General features: G+C 38.9%; 1 protein-coding gene across 7 annotated transcripts in view; it reads left to right on the plus strand.

Moving 5' to 3' along the window:
* Positions 1–21,636, plus strand: part of CADPS (calcium dependent secretion activator) — a 386,101-nt gene that overhangs the window by 270,424 nt on the left and 94,041 nt on the right. For 4 of the 7 annotated variants that reach the window (XM_044451841.1, XM_044451843.1, XM_044451842.1 and 1 more), the window contains 3 exons: positions 6,605–6,711; positions 14,854–15,010; positions 16,962–17,103. In XM_044451841.1, coding sequence (XP_044307776.1) covers positions 6,605–6,711; positions 14,854–15,010; positions 16,962–17,103 — 406 coding nt within the window. Of the gene's footprint in view, positions 1–6,604; positions 6,712–8,547; positions 8,557–14,853; positions 15,011–16,961; positions 17,104–21,636 lie in introns of all 7 variants that reach the window. The other 3 variants (XM_044451839.1, XM_044451840.1, XM_044451844.1) reach the window with 1 other exon arrangement.

Genomic DNA, 21,636 nt, shown 5'->3' on the forward strand with positions numbered 1-21,636 from the left:
TTATGCTACTTCCTTTTTGGCAGACAGGGAGCACAGTGCAAAGCATGTGCAACTTACAGAATCATTTTCCAACATTCCATGGTGAATTTGACCTTGGTTCTCATTCAGTGCTGCAGGGTCCAACCTTCAGCTGGAAGGAGTAGGAAGCTCCATCTTATTTTTTCTTGAAAGGCGCTTTGATAGGGTACTTACTGGATCATTCATAATCATTCATTGTCAAATCGTGTAGTCACCAACCTAATCTACCATCTTACAGTTATATAGAGATGGGTTTCTTTCAAAATCATTCTATTTTAATTCAGAAATGATGCAAAAATTCAGAAGACCCCATGCCATTTTTTTATGATTCCTTCGGAGTCCTGATAAAATGACCCAAGTCTCTTAAAGCTCTCCCAATATTAACTCCCCATTGCATTGAAGTAAGAACAGAATTCAGGAGCTGTAAGATTAAAAACTTTTTTGCCATCACACTGTCACAGTTCTGTTTTTTATGTAATGAGCAAGGTTGCACTTTTATATAGGAGAAAATTCAGAACAGAAATTGAAATGAATGGTGGCTTATAGACTTTTGCTCTGAAACAGGATTTCATGAGACCCCAAAGTACTTTACCACATTTGAGATTAGAGAACTTTTCTTGAAGACTCTAATAAAAAAGATCATCCAAAAATAATACAGTTGGATTACATATGTGTCATAAAATAATCACAAAATCCAGATTGTAACCAAGATTACCTACATGTTTTCTTAAGAGGTCTAGAACAGGAAGGAGACTTCCAATCTTCTGTCTGCTGCAGTGTTTTGTTAAACAATGCACACTTGACCTGCAGTGAGAAGGATAGAAGAATGAACTGGCTGAGCATCTGTTCACCAGGGAAGCCCCTAAACAGACAGGAATCCCATCCATATGGAAATGCTGAACGAAATGTGTAGCCAACTTCATACCCTATTAAGGTTTTGAATCAGAAATGATATAATTACTTGAGATAAAAGGAAAAAAGGCTTGAATAGTCTTACTTCTTCCTTCCCTTCCTTAACCTGTGAAAAACTAGCTTATGATGTTTTGAGATATTAATCAATGGATTCGAGGCAAATCTAAGGAAGGAAGGAAGGAAAGATCAAGCTACAATATCTGTAGGTAATCCTAATACATAAATTATACAGAAAATTCAAACATCTTGTTAAGACTCCTCAAGTTCCTCAAACTTTTATGTGTTAAATTTAATTCATAATCTCCCTTTGTGTCTTGAATCCTTATATTCCGCCTATAAGGTTTTCTGTACCTGAACCTCTAAAAACATTTGCTGCATTTTTGTAAATATTCAAGTACATATACCTCACTTTGTTTTGTAATAGGGACATAGAATAGATAAGATTGTAAGTTATAGGTGTCTTCCATATATACAAGTTTCTATTCCTTATACAAGGTAAAACAGGCACTGAATCTGTGCTGATTAGAGGGCTTGCCGTTAGAGATAGTGAGATGGCCACTTCATACAGGAGAATCTGGATATCGTGAAGGGGCATTAACTTATTGGGCATGTATTTATTATGATTGCATTTAACTGTAAAGGGGAGTAGAGCAATCTCTCCATATTGTTGCATTGAGGGGGACCTTCTGAATAGCTCAGTAGAGTCAGAACATGGATCCATTGGTCTTTTGATACTATGTAAGTTGTTGGAGATCTCTCAGTGCTGCTTGCTGCAGATGCCAGGAATAGATCCTGGGACAAAGTGAACGTGGATTCTTCCCCTTAGGGTGCATTTGAATGCAACATTCATCATGCAGGGCATGCCTTTTAAAATTACCTCGAGAAAAAGTAATAGTATCAAAACAAAGTATGAGAATCAAGCATAAGAGAATCTTAATTTGTCTAATCAGTCTGTGGTTGATGAGGCAATCTGTTACGGGTAGCTTGGACCTGTAATGTTTGGATGATGGAAGGGGTTATGATTAAGATTAAGATTACAGTGCTTCAAACAGGTTCATTAAATCCAGTTGACTTTAGTAGAATTCAAGCAGACAAACTGGGAATCCTGCTAAAGAATAGTGGAGAAAGTGGTGGCTTGTTTTATTGGGGAAGTGTTTGCATTATCTTGATCAATGTTGGCTCCAGGTTTGTAAGGAACCTTGGGCAAGAGGTTTCAAGGGCATTAAGAGAAGGCTCAGCCATGGACAGGTGTCACAAGGCTTCTATCACCCACATCCCAGTTTTGTACCTGTGATCAGGAGAGGATGTAGGTTAGGTCATGATGGTCATGAGGTTGTAGGTCGTGATGATACTGGCATGCCACAGGAATTCCCACAATATCACAGCCTCAGATTACCAGAACAGGCGATGCCCCTTTAAAGGCTCAGTCAGAAGGAAGGTGGGCCAATCTGAATCCAGCTACACAATTCTTTAAGCCTTAGTCTTTCTTTGCTCCATGCTGGAGCAAAATGTATTCAAGCCCACTACCACTTAGAACGTTCTGTTGTGTTCACTGTGTGGATCTATTCCTAGCCTTGTTCCTGAACCCTGACCTTGCAGTCTGGAAAAGAAAAAACAATATATAGAGAGAGATGCATGCTGCAGCCATGTCCCGACCAACACATCAGCTATGCTAAGCCTTAAGCAGAGTAGTGGCAGAACAAAAGACTCAGTGCCCCTCCCCTGCCAGTCGGTTGACCATCTTACCACCATTGTCACTTGCTCTCATCATTGCAATCACTTGCCTTGGTTGGTGGAGAGCCAGTGAGCAAGGAAGTAGTGGCATTTATCAATGCTCCTCCTCACCATTTTCACTGTATGGGGCAGACTGAGAGGCAGAGAAACAAGCTGGTTGCAACAATATAAAATCTATTAAATAGATGGGGTGTAGTTATTGATAGAAAAGTGAGGTATAAATCAATCACAGAAATAAAACAGTAAAGAGGAGGAGCAACTCAAAGGTCTTTGCCAGCAGGCCCCTGTTCAGGTATCCACCCATACCTAGTATCACTACTGTCCTTGATCTTACATTCCCTTATATTCTTTTTATAAAACGTTTAAAATTATAACCAGCCAGAAATCCCTTTTCTTTAAATAAGCAGCCAAACTATTGGGGTCTCTCTTTTTCACTTTTCCATCTCTTGGAAATGCAAGCAAAAGAGAAGGGCTCCTGGCAACCAACCATCCAGATAAATATGCCAGACTCCTTACAGACAGAATTGTTTAGAGAAGTGCTTTGGCTATTAAAATGTTGGTCTTAAATATAGCAGAAACTATAGGAGAAGTATATTCATCATATAGAATTTGTTGTTGTGTGCATACAGAAGGAATGTATGTATGTATGTATATGTGTGTGTGTGTGTGTGTATATATATATATTCATTCCCCAAGGCTGATATAACAAACTATATGACAGATGGGTCAAGTCCTGATTTGCAGTACTCTAACATTTGGAACAGCAAAGTAACATATTTGATAGAACTGGCAAGTTTTTATATATGATTCAACCCAGAATATAAAAGCCACTAGAATTCCAAGTGGAAAATAATGAGCTGGAAACAATCAGAAACCACACATTTTTGGGAAAAAGTGAGAGATTTGAATACATATTTAAATTGCACAAGGAATGCTGTATAACTATCTTTTATTCCAAGATGGTGTCATATTTTTTTTTGTAAAATGCTATCATCTTTGCAAAGCAATTCATTATTCTGCCTTTTCAATTAATAAAGCTAATAATATCTAGACAAAAACTACATTAGGCAATATTTCTTGGTACTATACGAGTTAAAAGGCAGGCAAAGCTATTTCACATTTGACACATGTGGATGAAAGGTTTTATAAAGCAGCAGCAGCAGCAGCAACAGCAACAACAAATTGTACTAAAATCCTGCTTTTTGCACTTGGCTACATGAAATAACAATTAGCATTCACACTGAATTTTAAGCATCCTAGATTGTGAATTCTCATAGCATAGTGGAATCTGTCAACTTTAGAAAAAAATGTTTGTTGTCATAATTGTGTAGTACTTGAGTTGACGATAAGCAAAACAGCAGCTATTCCATTTGTACTTTTATCCTTTCTGCTTACTTTTTGTTCAAAGTTTTCATCTTTTGTGTCACTGTTTATGAAGTCATGTGTGTCTTTACTTTTGCTGTCTCTCTACGTCATTCACAAACAGCTCGATCTTCAGTGCCCAAGCCCCCAGCTGGGCCCACTTCATCCATGCAAACGCAGACTAACATGATAAATCAGATGCTGAAAGGCATACCTAAGCAAACACCAAGTACCGTAATAGTTTTCCTTGCTTTTCTTTCAGAATTTTCTAGTTTAGCCTTTCTCTTATTTTCCTGTAGTTTAGTTTTTAGGAAGCTAGTCTCAAGCATAGGCTTTTAATCCAGAAATTCCTAGTGCAACGCTTCTAGATATAGCATTAGTTTCAAAATGTCCACATTTTTTGTCTAGCAATGTCTGACATATCCAACATTTTCAAATATCAACGTCAGCACAAAATAACATTGTTGTTGCATAACATTTTGCATGGGATATGTGAATCTGTATGATTTACAGGATGTATGAAAATATCGATACATATGTTGTTGCATTGACCAGTACTCCAGCTTTTTGCATATAAAATGATTCACTAATATTGTAGAATTTTTCCCCTACTCCCAAAAGTTGTTGTAAAGCAAATAACACTTAAGAGAGATCTACATTTTAGCTTAGAGACAGATTACTGCAGAAAGGCTTGTTAAATATTTGCATTTTGGCCTCTCTGCAAGTATGATGTGAGTGGATGTAACATCATACCAATGCTAACCAAAGGCTTGTAATATCCGATTGTTATTGTAACAATTGGCAGATCACTCTCTGTCAGAACTTTTAAGGTCGCCTTCTTTCCTGCCAATACTATTCCTTTCTTGGCCTGCATACAAAGTTTTCCATTGAAAAAAGTAATATTATTTATAGCAGAAAAACTTGCAAATTATATTATTGTAGTCTGAGTCAGAAAAGTCATTTCACAATAATGACTTCAGTCACCATAAACTTAGATCCATAACTTGAATTTCCAAATTGGAATAAATTACATAATGTACCATTTTATCATATACATTTAATAGTAACTACATGTTCAACTGCAGCTTTACAAACTATTCAGAAGCACTGGAACTTTTAATAGAATAATTTATAAAAGTTCTGATTTAACATAGATCTTAGAGCTTCAGTCCTCTATCCAGTTACTTGGGAATAAGCCACATTGAATTCAATGTGACAGGGACTTGAATTGTCACATTGACTCAGAAATGAGTTGACTTACACAGGACCGCACTGTCACACCTATGGGTTTGGGTAAGGGAATGGCCATGGAGGAGCTATCATGACTCCTTATGCCCTGTCAGGCTTCTCCTCGGAGTAGGAGAGGGGAAAATTAATTTTCCCCCATTAATTCCTGTTCAGGGGTGCCAGTAAAAGATTTGATAGTCTTTCACAAACATTTTGAGCTGCCACTCTTGCTCAAAACATGCTGACTGCTAAAAATCAAGCATAATAGTAGTTGAAGTTTCAAAATCCTAAGAGTTCTGCTTTACCTTTCCATAGAAAGAGTTCCATAGAACCAGAGGAAAAAGGTTTGATTCCCCTCACCATGATCATGCAGAACTGCAGTGGATGAAATTATTTGTGCCTCTAAAAATACATTACTGACAAGGCACAAGCTTTGGGTAAAGAATTGTGCTTTACATCCTTTATGCCTGATCTCAAATATAATAGGAAAGCTTAAGAAATTTTTATATTTGTGAACTCTGAACTGACCCACACTTCCTGGACCAATGCACAGGACAGTACTGAGTTATATTCAGACTGTGATCACACAGTTCTTTGCTCAAGAAAAAGGATTAAAATATGTTTTTAAATGCATATTTTGAGGGAAATATGCATAGAAGGTTTTTAAAGGAAAAATATATAAATATGTATTTACATATACATTTTTGTACAGGTTTTTTTAACGTTTGAAGATTAATGGACTGAAATAATTCATGGGTGAACGATTCATTCACCCCTTATATATCATTGCATTAGCATTTGGTTTTGGAGGCTGTGAACCAAGGGTTTACCTCTTTGAACTCTCTTCCTGCTCTTGAAAATTTAAATTAAATACAGTATAACCCTCTGGGATAAATTCACTTAAATCCAGTGCTCCAACATCATAATCATCTTATATAACATACAAAACTGTAACGCTGTTTAAGATCCATAGAACAAGCATATGTATCCATAAACTGTGAAATCAAATGTTCTCCATGCAGATAATACCAAGATGCTGTCTCTAGGAAATGTAAATTTCTCAGATCCATCTAGTTACATGCTAGCCATCATCTAAAGTGCAAAGTAAAACAATTTTTACCACATATTTAAATTCAGAGCTGGAGCACTGTTTTCATGGTATAACAACAAACGTGGCTTTATGGTTTGCTCAGTACTAACTACATAGCATTTTAACCCTTGCATGATGTAGATTTTAAAATTACAATTATGAATTGTTTTGTTGATGCTTTTAATTAACCACCTAATCTGTTGGCCTTGCATTGAGCCTATCCTATCTCACTCCATTTTAATTGAAGTTCTTGTACTACAGAAAATGTAGGTCGGTTAGTCACACCTGCCAAAAAGCTAGAAGATACAATTCGCTTGGCGGAACTGGTAATTGAAGTTCTACAGCAGAATGAAGAACACCATGCAGAGGTGAGCAGCAATGCATTAAACATTTCTAAGCAGAGAGCAATTGGAGCAAGAGTGTTCCTGTGTGTATTTCTTTATACCAAATGGTGAACATTGAGCAAGGCAAAGCCACTGCTACCCCAAAGTAACACTAAATATCACTAAATATACTCTTGTAGAGAAAGACGTTTAAAGTATGTATTAAAGTGCTAAGAACATAATGTCACTTACATACAAGCTCAGTTCAACTGGATTTAATTAGAGCAGTTCCTGATGGATAGGAAGGACCCTCCAATCACCAGATTGTGTTTTCAGGGACTATTCCAATCTAATTTTTTTTTTGCAGAAGATTGCCTGTGAGGGATTCCATGTAAAAATGCTCTACCAGAATGCAAATCCATGTAAATTTTGTAAGAGACATCCAGAATCAGGAGATTATATCTCCCCCTTCTCCAGCTTCATGGTCCTGGTTTGCAAAATCCAAAGACGTTTTTATCCCAACAGAATGTGTTCTTGTTTGGATTACTCCAGTGGTAATCTTCAGCTTTGGAGTCTGCTTTCCATGAATAACCATACATATACTCATTTATTAGTGGTACTGACAGCAAGCTTTGGCCAAATGGTTTTAAACAGCTGTGTAACTACAAATTAAAATATAGCTAGTTAAGGGGAGAGTTATGATGTATCGAAGTTTTGTTGTGGGGAGATGCTTAAAGCCATATTATATGTACTGAAAAGCCCGTACTAGAACTTAACCAACTTCAGTTGACAACTAGTTGTTTATTTCAGGACAGGGTGAAGTTTCCCTCCTGGCCCTCATCACATCTTCCTTTCCAAAAAGAGTTGGAATTCAGGACCGTCATTTGGACAGGAGGTTCTTCCTACCATTTGAGGGAACACTACTTATACTTTATAAATACAAGTGCAAGTGTACAAGTTGGTCTAGTGTGTTCTTTACAATGGAAAAATGATGGCTAGGTTAACATTATCTTCCCAGGATGGTTTGTGTGATTTCCATAATGCACAGCAGTGATGTTGCCAGCACTCAGTCACTTCAGCTGCACCAACACAGTGGTAAAAAGGGGAAGGTATTACCTTGTAATAAATTGAACACCCATCCTAACATTCACCCTTGCCAGCTGGACATGTCTCCCCGGTTTCTGGAGGATTTCATTTATTCAGTCGAAAAAATGTGTGCCTTTTGAAGTGCACATCCAAATAGGAAACTTCTCTCCATGGACAAAAATATGAAACATTTTTTTAAATATTCACATTTTCCTAGCATGACTGCAGGCTCAGGAGAGTGCAAGCTTTTTCTGAAATCCGCACTCCCATTCTCATTTAAGGTTGCAACGTTTCATCAGATCAGAAGCCCTGTTAGAATTTAAGAGATTCATTCATTCCTATATGACATTCTGACCCACATGTGGTCACTGTGGGTTTCTCGTTCCATGGGGACAGGATTTACTCTCCCATGTAGAGGCTGTTGCATATATGAAATTAGTTCTATGTTCAATCATAGGCAATATGCTTTGAAAACATCAGTGACTTGCCAGAATAAATTATTATTTTAAAATTCTAATAAAATTTTTCTTGTTTATAACTTTCAATGCTGTAACATTAATTCCCTATTTTCTGCTTTCCTCCTCATTGACATTTCAATATTGCATTAAATACATTTTAACATAAATAATGTCACCATTAAAAATAAAACATAACTAAGATGTCTAATAAAAGCAAAGTAAAATTAATTTATTTCTAGAAAGCAGCAATCCACAAGTCCCAACTAATTCCTGATTGCATATTTAAATTTCCTCCCTGTTTTTCTACTGTTCATTCAATCTTGGATGATCCTGGCAGGGAAAAGAGGTATGTGGCTAAGCTGAATGAAACAAGTCACCTCCTGTCATATTTCGTGCATGTCCTCTCGGTGCCATGTTTCCTACTGGGATCTTCCCTGGGTCATCCTCGCTTTGTAACTTTGGATCCAAGGAATGTAACAGCAAGTTCAGACTGAACTGCTTGTGGAACTGTAGCCCTACATGGCAGGGCCGATGTGGGGGAAATTCTCCAGCCCGTGCATGTAGCAATGGATATATTTTTACAAGCACTGCAGTTACATCCCAACACTTGTCCTACCTGCCTGGGCTCTTTCCTCAGCCTGTTGTTTTCCCCTGTTGCTCAGTGTACACCTGATCTGTAGTTCACCTGCTGGTAATAGACAAGAGTGAGAAATGATTAGCTAGGAGGGCAGTACCCTTCCTCTGATTTTGTTCACTGTGTGTATTGTTCCAATATATACAATATTTATGTATGGAGAGAGATTATCTAGGATTGAGGAGTGAAGCAACATCTGTTTTCATGTTGTTCAGAAGTATTAGTATAGTCTAGAAAGGGGATAATTCTGTGAGCTGTAGTGACATGTCTAAGGAAAATGATGTTGTTTCCTACCTCGCTATCATGATTTATGAATATATCTCATACTATCTGAAAAACATATAATTATCTGATAACAAAGAAGCCAGGAGGCAAGTGGTTGTGACTTTAAAGCACAGGTTCCATAAGGGAGGCAGTTGATGACATGGAACAAGAGACAAACCTACCTGGAAACGCTAACACACCAGTACATGATCCCACTATTCTGACTGTACTGCAATCAAGTGGCAAGGAGTCATTGGGGAGCAGCGGCCAAACAGGGCCATAATGAAATAATAATGTATTAACCAGCCTTTAACAATTGATGCTAGGTATTTTGGCTCTTGAGGAAGCAAGGCCCAATTCATTTGATGGTCTGTGCTTCAAGAGGGTTGTGTAAAAATGTAAGTGTAGGGCAAGTGGCACAAGGCTGTTGGTGCCTTTTTCTCCATTTTGACGGATTTTGTACCTTTAGGAATGTCTCCCTGTTTTGTGTGACTTACTATAGGTAATTTTCAGTCTTAGAAGTGAATCATCAGCTTATTGATGATTAGTTTTGACAGGCAACTGAAAAGATCTAGAAAGCATAGGCAGTGGACATGCCTTTTAAAATTTCTTATAGCTATCATAACCATGCCAGAAGAGAAACAGCTATCTTGGGGAAACCATACTGGAAAACATTACCATGAACAAGCTTTTCTCCTAAGTAAATTCACAGGTGGTGCATTAACAATATATATATATATATATATATATATATATATATATATATATATATATAATATTTGCATACATAGCCCCATAGCCCATGAGGCTCTCTGGGCAGTTTACAGATAAAAAACCTATGACAAGAATAAAAGCACTGATTTAAACCAAGTATTTCGACATCTCCTGGTGATTAAATTAATACACGGCATAAAACAGTTCACATTAAAGCAATATTAATATAAATCTATGTATTAAAACATCTGGTGAATAAAAAGGCTATTGGTGAGCTGCAAAGAAAAAACAACAGAACAAGGAAGAGGCTGTTTATTATGTATGTACTCAGGTACCAAAGAAATGTGCAGTTGTTCCATGTAAATAAACAGGCTTTGAATCTGAATTGTTGAGGAAAGAATACCCCCACCCCTTTCATGCCACGTAAGAAGCTACTTTTGAAGCTGAGAAGAGTTTTAGAGTGAATTGGAGAGGTTAGCTATTAAATAAAATGATCCATTCAGAATGGAGACCACGAGGCCTGAAGTAGCTGTTCATATCCAAACGTGCTTTTGAGTCTATGCCACTTGTCTCAGAGTGTTTTTCCCTTTGCAAAATTACACAGTCAAACTAGTTTTCTAAGGCACTGGCTTTCAGTATTGCTGTTCTCTCTCCATATGTATATATGTATGAATATGTATATATGTATTTTAATTCCTTGAAGACATGCATATATACATGAGCTCCCATGGGTATGGTCAAACAAAGTCATAGATTTGGTGTTCTAGAGATGACTCTTCCTCCTCATGAAGATAACAAAGAAGGTAAGTAGATGGCAAGTGAACTTATTACTCTGTCGAATGCGATTGTTGGGTGACAACATGTTACTTCTCTCATTTTCAAGGAAGAAAAATGCAATCGTAGGGCAATAGCTTGGGCATGATTGAGCTTACTTATTAAATGGTAGCTGAATGCCACTTAAAAAAATGAAAAATACTGTTATTTGGAAATAACCACATTCCTAAAGCATGCTATTTTTTTCCGACTTACAGAAATAGGCTTTTAATTGACAGATTCTATAATAATTCTGTTGGCCTTTGGAGAAAACATTTTTGTGGTTCCCCAAGAATGGATTGATGTATTATTTATGAACAGAATTACTAAGAGGTTTCTTAAGCCTTGCCTATTCAGTTTAATTTACAAGGCAGCATTATTATAGTGCTTAGAATAAACACAATGATATAGTAATAAATGATAATAGTGATGATGTAAGCTGGTATAGCAGAGAGCTTTGAATACAGTGATCTTTATCCGTGAGGAGCTTTTCAGGATTGCTGCCCCTAGAAATTTCTCAGGGGCATCTGATTGAACATTTTGGATGGAACTTTGATCTGATCCAGCAGTGTTCTTCTGATGTTCATACTTAATTTATGTAGGTGCAACTGTTGTAGAACAAGATTTTCCACTTAAACTCTAGCTATGATGCAAAGGGACATAGCATAGGCGCAGTTATCCATGCTTCACTAACAATCTTGTCCAGTTAACTGCAATGCACTATACATAGGGCTGTCTTTGAAAAGGGCCTGGAAACGTCCAGCAGGTCCAAACTAGAAGGTTGTTAAGAGGGGGTGGTCTATATGAATATACTACATCAATGCTTTGTAAACTGCACCAGCTTCTATTCCATTTTTGGGCCCATTTCAAAGTGCTGGAATTAACTTTCAAAGCTCTAAATAGCTTGGGGCCAGGACCATCTTCTCCAATATTTAGCTCTCTGGACCCTAAGACTGTCCTCAGAGGCCTCCTCTGGGTCCTTCCACTAAATAAAATGAAGTAGATGACTAGAGAGGAGAGAGACCTTTCACTTGTGGTGCCCTGGTGGCGAAAGCCCTCCCCAGAAGAGTTCACCTGGCATCTACATTGTGGTCTTTTTGGTATTCTGTGAAGACTCTTTTTAATTCTCCAAGGCATTTTAAGTTATTCAGCTTTCATTGTTTTAAATCAGTTGTATTTTTAGATCTTTACATTGCTACTGATTTTTACTCTGGGTTATTGAAACTTTGAAAATTTATATATTATGTTTTATCATGCTAGTGTATTTTATGGTTTTACCTGTTGTAAACCACCCAGAGAGCTTTGGCTATTGGGCAGTATAGAAATGTAATAAATAACTAGTATATGGAAGGGGTACAGTATATAAAATATTAAAGTAATGCTAGGAGTAATAAGGTTCAAATGACCAAGCAATATAGACCATTAAAGCTAATATTTATGACATATTTCCATAGAACCATATAACTCTAGAAATCCCAAGGCACATGATTCTAACTCTTAAACTATGCCAATGTGTTCCTATTATTGATTCCTTAGTCCAGGTGTTAACAACCTGTAGTTCATGGGCCACACAGTCTTTCATGCTCTCCATGTGACCTGCATCCTGGGGGATCCCACCCATTTTTCCCAGCAGCCCAGCTTATCACCTGGCTTGCGCAGAAACGCCATCTTCCTCCCCCTCCCTCAGCCATCCCAAAGCAACCGGGATCCTCTGCTTCTAACGGTAGCCTAGAAGATTCGCTGCTTCTAAGGGCAGTGAGGAAGCAGCTGTCTCAGTTGGAGTTGGCACAGGGAAAGGTCCTTCCCCTCTCTCAGCCATACAGAAGCCACTCAGCGGGCCACCAGCCAACATCTTATGTGGCGCTCATTGTAAAAAAAAAGGTCACCTACTCAGGCCCTGGCAGCTGTCCACATGTAAGTTCCCTGTGCAAACCAAAGGGGCAAAAAGCAAGACCCAAAGTGCTTGACTGACGCATCAGATATACCAGCCCTCTTGTTTTACATATATAGTAGCATCCTCTGTTTGGGGTGGGCATGACTCCTGCCCGTGTTCCTTTCCTTCAGATGCAGAGGAAAGCTTTAGAAACAAAGTCCTTTAGCATTGCTCAGCAGGTTTACCAGCACATAATGCAAAAGAAAGGTGCCCGATGATTAGTGGGACATTGAAGTCCAGGCCCAATTTAAGGTGCTGTATTGCCCTATAAAGCCCTAAATGGCTTTGGACCAGGATACCTGAAGGAATGTCTTTTTCCCTATATGCCCTCCTGCCCCTTAAGATCTGCAGCAGAGGCCCTGCTCCGGGAACCCTCCTTGAAGATGGTTAGGAAAGTGAACACCCAGAGGAGGGCCTTCTCTGCAGTGGTGCCCTGGCTGTGGAATGTGCTCCCCAGAGAGGTCTGCCAGGTGCTGACGTTACATGCTTTTCAGCACCCAGTTAAAACCTTTTTATTTACTCAATATTTTAAAGTTTAAATATTTTAATCATGTTTTTTAACACCCTCAGTCATATTTTATCTTGCTATTGATTGTTGTATTTATTGGGTATTTATCACATTGTAAGCCGTCCAGGGACAACTGGTATAGGATAGTATAAAAATATCCTAAATAAATAAATATGAGTTTCTGCCCATGTGAAGATCTGGATCCAGATGGAAACACTTCACTCCTTCATTCCTTTTCTGAAAGGTCTTAACTCCAGCTTCACTGTGGCTCACACTGCCCAGGTGCCAGACAGTGGGATCACCTGTTTCTGCTTAATTGACCCATTTGTTTAGCATGTTGTCCTTTTACAGGCTCTTAAGTTTCTGCCTCTTCTTCCATCCCATTTCCCCACTGAACGTGTTTAACAGGTTAACCTGGATCTAACTTGCTATAAAACTTTCCAGTTGCAACAACTTTTTTTTTTTTAATGAAAGCAACAATTAAAGTCCCCAGCTAACTCAGAAATGCTTGGTAGAACAAAAAAGTCTTCACCTAATTCTGGGGGGAAAAAAAGACTGGAGAAGGACACACACACACACACACACACACACAGAGAGAGAGAGAGAGAGAGAGAGAGAGCGAGCGAGCGAGCGAGCGAGCGCGAGCGCACTTCCTGCAGCTCAGCTTTTGGGCCACCACAGAAAAGGCACCAGTCCTACTGAATTACAATATTACCCCTCCGGAACATGGAACAGTGCTTCATTGGTAGATCTTAACATGGTAGCAGCTCTTTAATTAAATATACTTAGCCCTTTTCTCCTTTCAAGTCTAACATTCTCTCCCTTTTGAGGAATATTAATAACATATATAAACAGTGAGCTGTTGGCTACTTTCCATATTGCCTAATAGCAACTGCACAAAATCCTGTTGACGATGCCACTCATGCTGCATGTTCCTAAGCCAGCAGTGATTCTAAACACGCGTGCATGTGTCCCAGACGCATTCACATCTGAGTCATGTATGATGTGAATGTCACTTCAGAGAAGCTGTACAGTGAATTCTTAAGGACCCATGCGCATGACAATGAGTTACTTCACTGATATTTCTTGGTTTTCAACTTTAGATTTACTTCCTGTTGCCATTGCGGCCTGACTTGATTGTGGGTAGTTTCTAACGCTTTCATTCTAAAATTGGATTTTTCTTTTCAATTTAGTGGAGCAACTTTAAGAATTAAATGTGTACAATTAAGGTAGTTTATTTTTTATCCACTGGCTGACTTTGAATTTTAAATGTGGAATACTTAAGGGCCACTAAATCCCCATGCCAGGGCTATTTGCACATTATGATAATCATCCTAGATAAATTGTTCAAGGCTTTGTGGGAAAGAAAAGCAGAAAACCTGCAAACACAGTGAAGAAACTCCCAGATGTTCTATATTTTAGACAAAGAATCAGTTAACCCCTCTAGCATACAGCATGATCCAGAAGGAATTAAGCGGGTTATTATAAACGGAACAGACACACCTCCTCCGTTGCATGACAGATATGCAGAGCAACACGGCTCTGATTCCACATGCCTTGTGACGTTCCTGGCTAAAAGCTGCAGGTGCTTAATGGATGCAGTTTGTACCATACCTGCAGAGTGTGTGGCTGTTCTCTTTACAATAAAGCTATTTCTCTACAGGATGTTCACTAGGGGTTTTTTGAAAAAAATGCCTATTGAACACAGTTGGCATTTAATGTGGCTTAGGATAACACTAACGCTTTTTCCTCACTTTTTTTCCTACTGCATTTAAAGGCCTTTGCTTGGTGGTCAGATTTAATGGTTGAACATGCGGAAACCTTCCTCTCATTGTTTGCGGTAGATATGGATGCAGCTCTAGAGGTCCAGCCCCCAGATTCCTGGGACAGCTTTCCACTCTTTCAGCTTCTAAATGATTCCCTTCGTAGTGACTGTATGTATTGTATTTTACCCATTTAACATTGTTTCTCTGGTAGGGCAAACACATTGGTTTAATGCCTGTAGTATTCACTGTTTTCCTGATCCTTGGTGGAAGATTAGTGGTACATAAAGAGGTTCAAGAAAAAAATACATAAGTAAACCTAAGTCTGTTTGAGAAGAGTTTGGGCATGTATAGAAAGATGGTATTTTTTAAAAAGGTCCAGGGAAAGCCCTAGTCTCTATAGTGTCCTAAGCTCTCCAAAAATATCCTTGCCCAGATATATTCCATTTATATATAATTAAAATATATGTGTATATCAGTTGTCTCAGAAGCAAAACTATAACAAAAGCAACAAGATTATTACTCTTGGAAATTATCTGAGAAGCAACATTGGCTTTTTTGTTTTGAACTCTGGTATTAGTGGGAGCTTTTAAAAAGTGTTGTTGGATTAAATTGGAGTTTTATGCAAATAAATATAACTAGGGCCATACAGAATGGAATGGGTTTACTCTGGAAAGCCCCATTAAATGTGCTCTGGCATGTATGCATATCAACTCTGATGGTTCCCCCCATCCCCACCCCCCTGTTCTTGAAAATTCCCAAAATGAAAGGCATAATTCTTGTCATATATATGAATTATTGCACTATTCTTGGTCACAATCCAAGGAAATGATATGCATTTGCAACAAGAGGGTCTCCAATATTTCCATGTCAACGGCTCATGCTGAAATGGAAAGAATCCATATCATATATACAGCATCAGTCTAAATCAGGTCCTATTAATTTCAATAAGTAGGATTATCATTGGATACAGTCACATTTTTATAGAAAGGCAGCTTTTCTTCATCAACAGCATTAATAGAAACTTCACAGGAAGAATATGCAGAGGTTTTCTTTGCATGTGCATATGTTTTATTTATGACTATAATATCCCACTCCATCTTTCTCATGGCAGTTAACCAGACTCTCTTTCTACCAGTGAGCCCACTGATGGATCAGAACTGTCTGGATTGTGGGAGCTTGCAGGCAGTGGGTGTTGCGCATAGCGTGCCAGAAGATGTAATTGTTGTTGTGCGAGGACTGACAAGTGAATCCAAAACAAAGACAAATGTCCAAGAAAAATCTGGGTCTGTACTGAAGGAATTTCATGATGGCCTGCATTTAAAAAAATGTTTTGCATAAGGCCATGTCTATATTACGAATCCCAGTCAATTTAAGGCTGCAATCCTAAACACGCTTGCTAGGGACTGTCCAAGCACACAGCATAGGATTGTGATGCACATATTACAGCAACCCTAGGATATAAATCGAAAAATAAATAAATAGAAATAAATAATACAAGGACTTCTGGCACTTACGTTTATAAAGTTCTGAAGACAGAGATTTTTAACAATATTTTGCATGCACATCTAAAACTGCAATTATCAGGGTACTCTCAGTATTCAAACTGTCTGAAACCAATTTTCCTCTGCAGTATGTGTTTGTTCTTTTAGTCCATAGATTTAGAATGCAATCCTTTACATGGCTGCTAGGAGAAACTTCAATTAATTCAGCAACACTTACTCCCAAGTGCACATATATAGGATTGCAACCTTAAAGTAATCACACATTTTAAAAGCACTAGTTACACTAGCTATCAAAGTTATGATGTACACCAAAGCATTTTCACTATTTTCATAACCAAAAAATGGTAATGTAGCTGTGTTGCCACTAATAGATAAGATTGCATCGTTTCCTTGTTTCAGTTAATGCAGTTAGTCTGCAGTTAGCTTACTTATAGAATCACAGAAATTACTGAAATTCCTCTGCAATTAATTACCAAAACTTTTCATTGGGCACTGTTTTGCCAGTTGAGTTGTTTTGCTCCAAGTTTCTATGAAAAGATACAAGCTGTGTAATAAAAATGACTGGTTTGGGTTAACTGTGAAAAATGTCTTACTATACTTTTATTTATTCATTCTAGATAATTTGTGCAATGGAAAATACCACAAACATCTTCAAGACTTGTTTGCTCCGCTTGTTGTTAGATATGTCGATCTCATGGAGTCCTCAATTGCACAATCAATTCACAGGGGCTTTGAGCGGGAGTCATGGGAACCAGTAAAGTAAGGAAATCTCCTTTGATACATTGGAGTTTTCGGGTACAAGAGGACTCATGCGCAGATAAATTAGTCAAATGTTAGACGCTCTGTGGATATTTTCTGGTATTGTGCTAAAATTTTAAGAACTTTTTCAAATTCAGAGGTTTTATGAAAAAGATAAGAGATGAATTGTTGTATGTTATACATTGTTCGCATCACTTCAGATGAATTACATTCAAGAATGTAGACACAGAAGACGATATCAGTTCTTTCCTTTCAGTTCTTTATAGCCCCAAATACATACCACATAATCAGAGTACTGAACCAGCTGCCAGGTGAGATGTCATATTTTTTACTAAGCCATTCTAATAAATTGCAAACCAGGATAGGAAAAAACAATTCATATGTCAACTAGTGGTGTGCCTTATTTCCACATCACTCAAGTCATGTCTGGACCTCCTAGAACCTAGAAAAACAACACATTTTGCCCTACATGGTGAGTTGGTAAGTGATAACAATTTCCTTTGCTATGGTCAGATGAAAACTGATGAAGTAACTTGGGGTTAAAAAAAAAAAAAAAACTGTCCCCAGAGCCTGTTGGCCATCTTTTGATGGAGCTCCAAGGAGTGGCCAGTGACACAGGTCAACCAGTCCAGCAGGTTGTAAGTCTCTGCCTGCAGGCAGTGATGATACTTGGGCAGCATTAAGACAAAGCCACTGGGAAGCAGCCGCAGAGCCAATGCGAAGAATGAATGAGTCAGCCCTCTTTTAAGCCCAAGTCCAGGTACTCAGAAAAAGGGCTTTGTGAATCTCAGTCTAATGGTCCTAACCTACAAAGGCTTTTCTGAACGTACTCCACATCCAAGGACGGAGCTTTTAAAACTTTCCCTTTCAGTTACTCGGTTCCTGAAATCCTCCCACTTATGGAGGTCAAAAAAGGAGGGGGAGAAGCCTCCATGGACACCAATAAAAGGTTTTTCCTTTTCTTTTTTTCAACCCTCACATCAGGAGCTGAGGGCAAAGTTTTAAATCTTCCCTCCTGGTGTTCTCTTGGAGCTACACTTACTGACTCTAGAGCAAGAAACAAAATGGGAGCCAGCATATGAGTCATTCAACAGACTGTGTAGTTTGACCCATAAGCAGCTTTTCTTTCCCCAAGAGGAAGTGTGCCTTTTCCATATTCAGTCAGATCTTATACCTAGAGAGAGATACAAATGCATGTATAATCCTCAGTCAAAGTATGGTGGCATGTAAAAAGCGCATAAATGGTGTGAATTGATACTGGGTTTTGTACTGGGAAGCAATTTCTTCTCTTAACCTACTGTTAACAAGAAGCAAGAAGAAAGGCCTAAGGATGTAAGTATATGTTATATCCCAAGGCACATGATAAAAAAACCGCAATGGTCACCTCCACTTTTTTCCTACACAAGCTCCCTTGCTTATAAGACTCTTTGTTGGTAATGATTTATGACTATTGAGCAGTACCTCCTGTTTCTGCCTGAGCTGAATTTCTGGTATATCACAATAACTGGGTCTAGGCATGAACCATTGATTCCAGTGGCAGTCATGTGCAAATAACTGGAGTACTATTGTAATATTCTAAGTTATATAAATGACTTCTTGGAAAAATACATCTAAAAATGTCCTTTAGGCCAAACATGGGCACAGTCCAGATACGGTCTTAAGGGTATTTTTGAGCCATTAAAATCTACAGGAATCAGAAGTGCTTAACAGGATCATACTAAATTGTCTTTTTATTGTTTCTATGCACTGTATATTCCAATAGTTTGTCCACCTAGCTAAATTGCCACATTGGATTTGCACTGAAGGGTATATATCACTTTTGATTTGCAAATGGAAATCAAAGTTCTTGAAAACTTAGTGGAATGTTCAGTATCTTGGCGCAAAGATAAAACCTGATCCAAGCATGGACTATTGCTTGCTGGGAAGAATAGTGTCAACAAGTGGAAAGCACTGGAAGTTAACAACCCTGCTGGTTGTGTGAGCGAGCTGATAGTTATATTTACAGACATTGCTAAATCTCTTCAACTGCTTTGCAGTCCCTTATCTTTCCAAAATCATAATATTGTTTGGAAACTATTTTACAGCTTTGCAGAGATATCAAACAGGTAAATGTGCATTTATTCCAGATAAGTCCATGGGAACTCTTAGTTGTCATCATTACTGCATGAAATATTCAGGGAAAAGCTACAATACACACCATTGGCCTAACTATACCAAAAAGGGAAGAAAATGATACTGTTGCTTGAGTTGGCAGTATTTCTAGGGGCCCAGCATCCAATCCAAAAATTGCAGATCTTTTTAATTGTCACTAAGGGCAAGCCCTTGGATTGCGCTCATCCTTGCACCACCCAGTAGTCATGTCCTGGCATCATCTGCTACCGTGCATGTAAATCTGGTGCCAACTTCTCATATTTTGCATGCAGACACTGGGGTCTTTTTTCAGTGGCTGTTTCGAGGCCATTTGCTCTGGCTTCGCCCCACAAGGGGCTCAGAGTGTTATACTCCAGCAAACAGTGGTTCCGTTTGGTGTCTTATTGAGAGTTCCATCCTATAGTAGTACTACTTCTACTTCTTCTAGACTAACATTGAAGGCAACCCAAGCAATCATCTTATCTCACAGCAGGGTCCTCTCAGTTGCCCTTCAAAGACTTTCTGATCATGATGGCCTTCCACTTCCTTCAGGATCGAGAGCGGCACACCTCTGCATACTAGTTGCTGAGGAGCAAGAGGGAAAGAGAGCTACTGCATGCTTGTCTTGTTTTCAGACTTCCCACCAGCATCTGGTTGGCCACTGTGGGTAACAGGATGCCGGCCTTTGTAGTCTTTTGTCTAAACGAGCCTAATGCAGCCAATGTCACAGTACTGGCGTACGCGACTTCTAGTGCAACACTGTTGGCATTAGGCTAGAGGTTGCTTGCAACAGTGCAGCACTGGTGGCAGAAGCAGAGTGGGCGAGTCTGATACTGCTCCATGCCTCTCATTTCAATAGAAATAGAGTATACCTCACACGGGTGAGATGACCAGGCACTCTTCATGATATGCTTACTCAGTCAGCTGTCCCGATGCAAGTGGCTGACAGACGCTGCTCTTCCTTCTTATATTTTTTTTTTATTTTTGAACTGGACCTGGACCTCCCTTTAAATGAAGGACTGTCCTCTGCAAAATTGGACAGCTGGCCACCCAGCAGGATAGATCAGCCTTTAGGAGTCTGCCCACGGTCTAGCATTATATTATCTCTTTGTGTTGGAGAGAAGGAGCTTTATTTCTTGCAGTGTCAATCACACCTAGCAGCGAGTCAAAGCCTCAGAACTGGGTTGCTAAACATAGTGGGACTCTGAATGATGCTGGAAGGTGAGCCTTCTTAGCACATGATCATTGGAGGACTGACCGCTATGTTAATAAAGTGTAAGGCAACATTGGTAAATATTTAATCTCTTTCCTTTGGAGAGAGCTGAGGAAGGACTTTCCAGTTTGCCCAGAGAGGGAAAGCAGGGTAAGCACAAGTCTCATTGAGCTTTCTGTTCCTTAATCATTAAGTCAAATCACGTGAATGGAACCTTACTATCTTGTACGGACGAGGAACGTCTATCACAACACAGAATCTTTAAAACAGACTGTGCAACACACCTGCCTGCAAAGTAAAGTTGAAATGTGTGGCAAAGATGTCCTGTAGGTTGATAAATAGATGCTGTCCAGTGATTTAGAAAGAATCTGAGCCATTTATGCAGCTAAGTTTTGTAACCATCAAAGATTTCCTGACATGCTGTATAAATATATCCTTTTTTTCTTTCCTCCTTTGGTTTTTTACTTTGCTTTATTTCATTTTGGTTTTTTGTGTTCACTCTGCAATAGCTGCAAAACCCACCAAGATGAGTTAACTTGTTCTTTAAAAGGTTGCACAGCTGGTAAGTGTGGGCAAAATTGTGCAGGGAAAATGAATCAAAGCAAGAAAGCAGCCCTAACACAATTTTTCAAAACACTGAATATGCAAGTAAAATCTGTTCCCAGACTGATTTAATATACAGTCGCATGAGGTGAGGGATCGTGCCGGCATCGCCATTGCACTAGTCACGCAATAAGCCCCAAAGGACGCCATAGCCAGCCTCATTTCAATGCACTGTGGAGCGTGATCGGCAGAGCTCTTGAGTGAGAGCGTCACATCAATCGAAACGTCAGAGAAACGTCAGTGTATCCTTCCTAGGCAATCACTTACGAAAAATAAATTTTTTCCTCTACTTGTTCGCAAAGCATCTTCAGCACTACTGCACTCTGACGTGATTTAATGCATTTTTTTCACAGAAAGATGCAGAGTTACAACTACCATGGAAATATACAATGAGGAGGTTTTAAGCCTGTGTAAGAAATGGGCTTTAGTTGGCAACTGTCTGGCCACTTGTGGGACTGGATGGTGGGTTGGGAGCACATCTACACACACTTGACCCCACTTAGGGATTGTTGGAGAAGAGAGGTGAAAACCTCTGTCCCGCCAGAAGTCCCATCTGCTCCACGATGGAGGGGGAAGCCATTGCTGAG

Source organism: Varanus komodoensis, unplaced genomic scaffold (genome assembly GCF_004798865.1).
Source record: "Varanus komodoensis strain SLA01 unplaced genomic scaffold, ASM479886v1 scaffold6_4, whole genome shotgun sequence".
Classification (NCBI taxonomy): domain Eukaryota; kingdom Metazoa; phylum Chordata; class Lepidosauria; order Squamata; family Varanidae; genus Varanus; species Varanus komodoensis.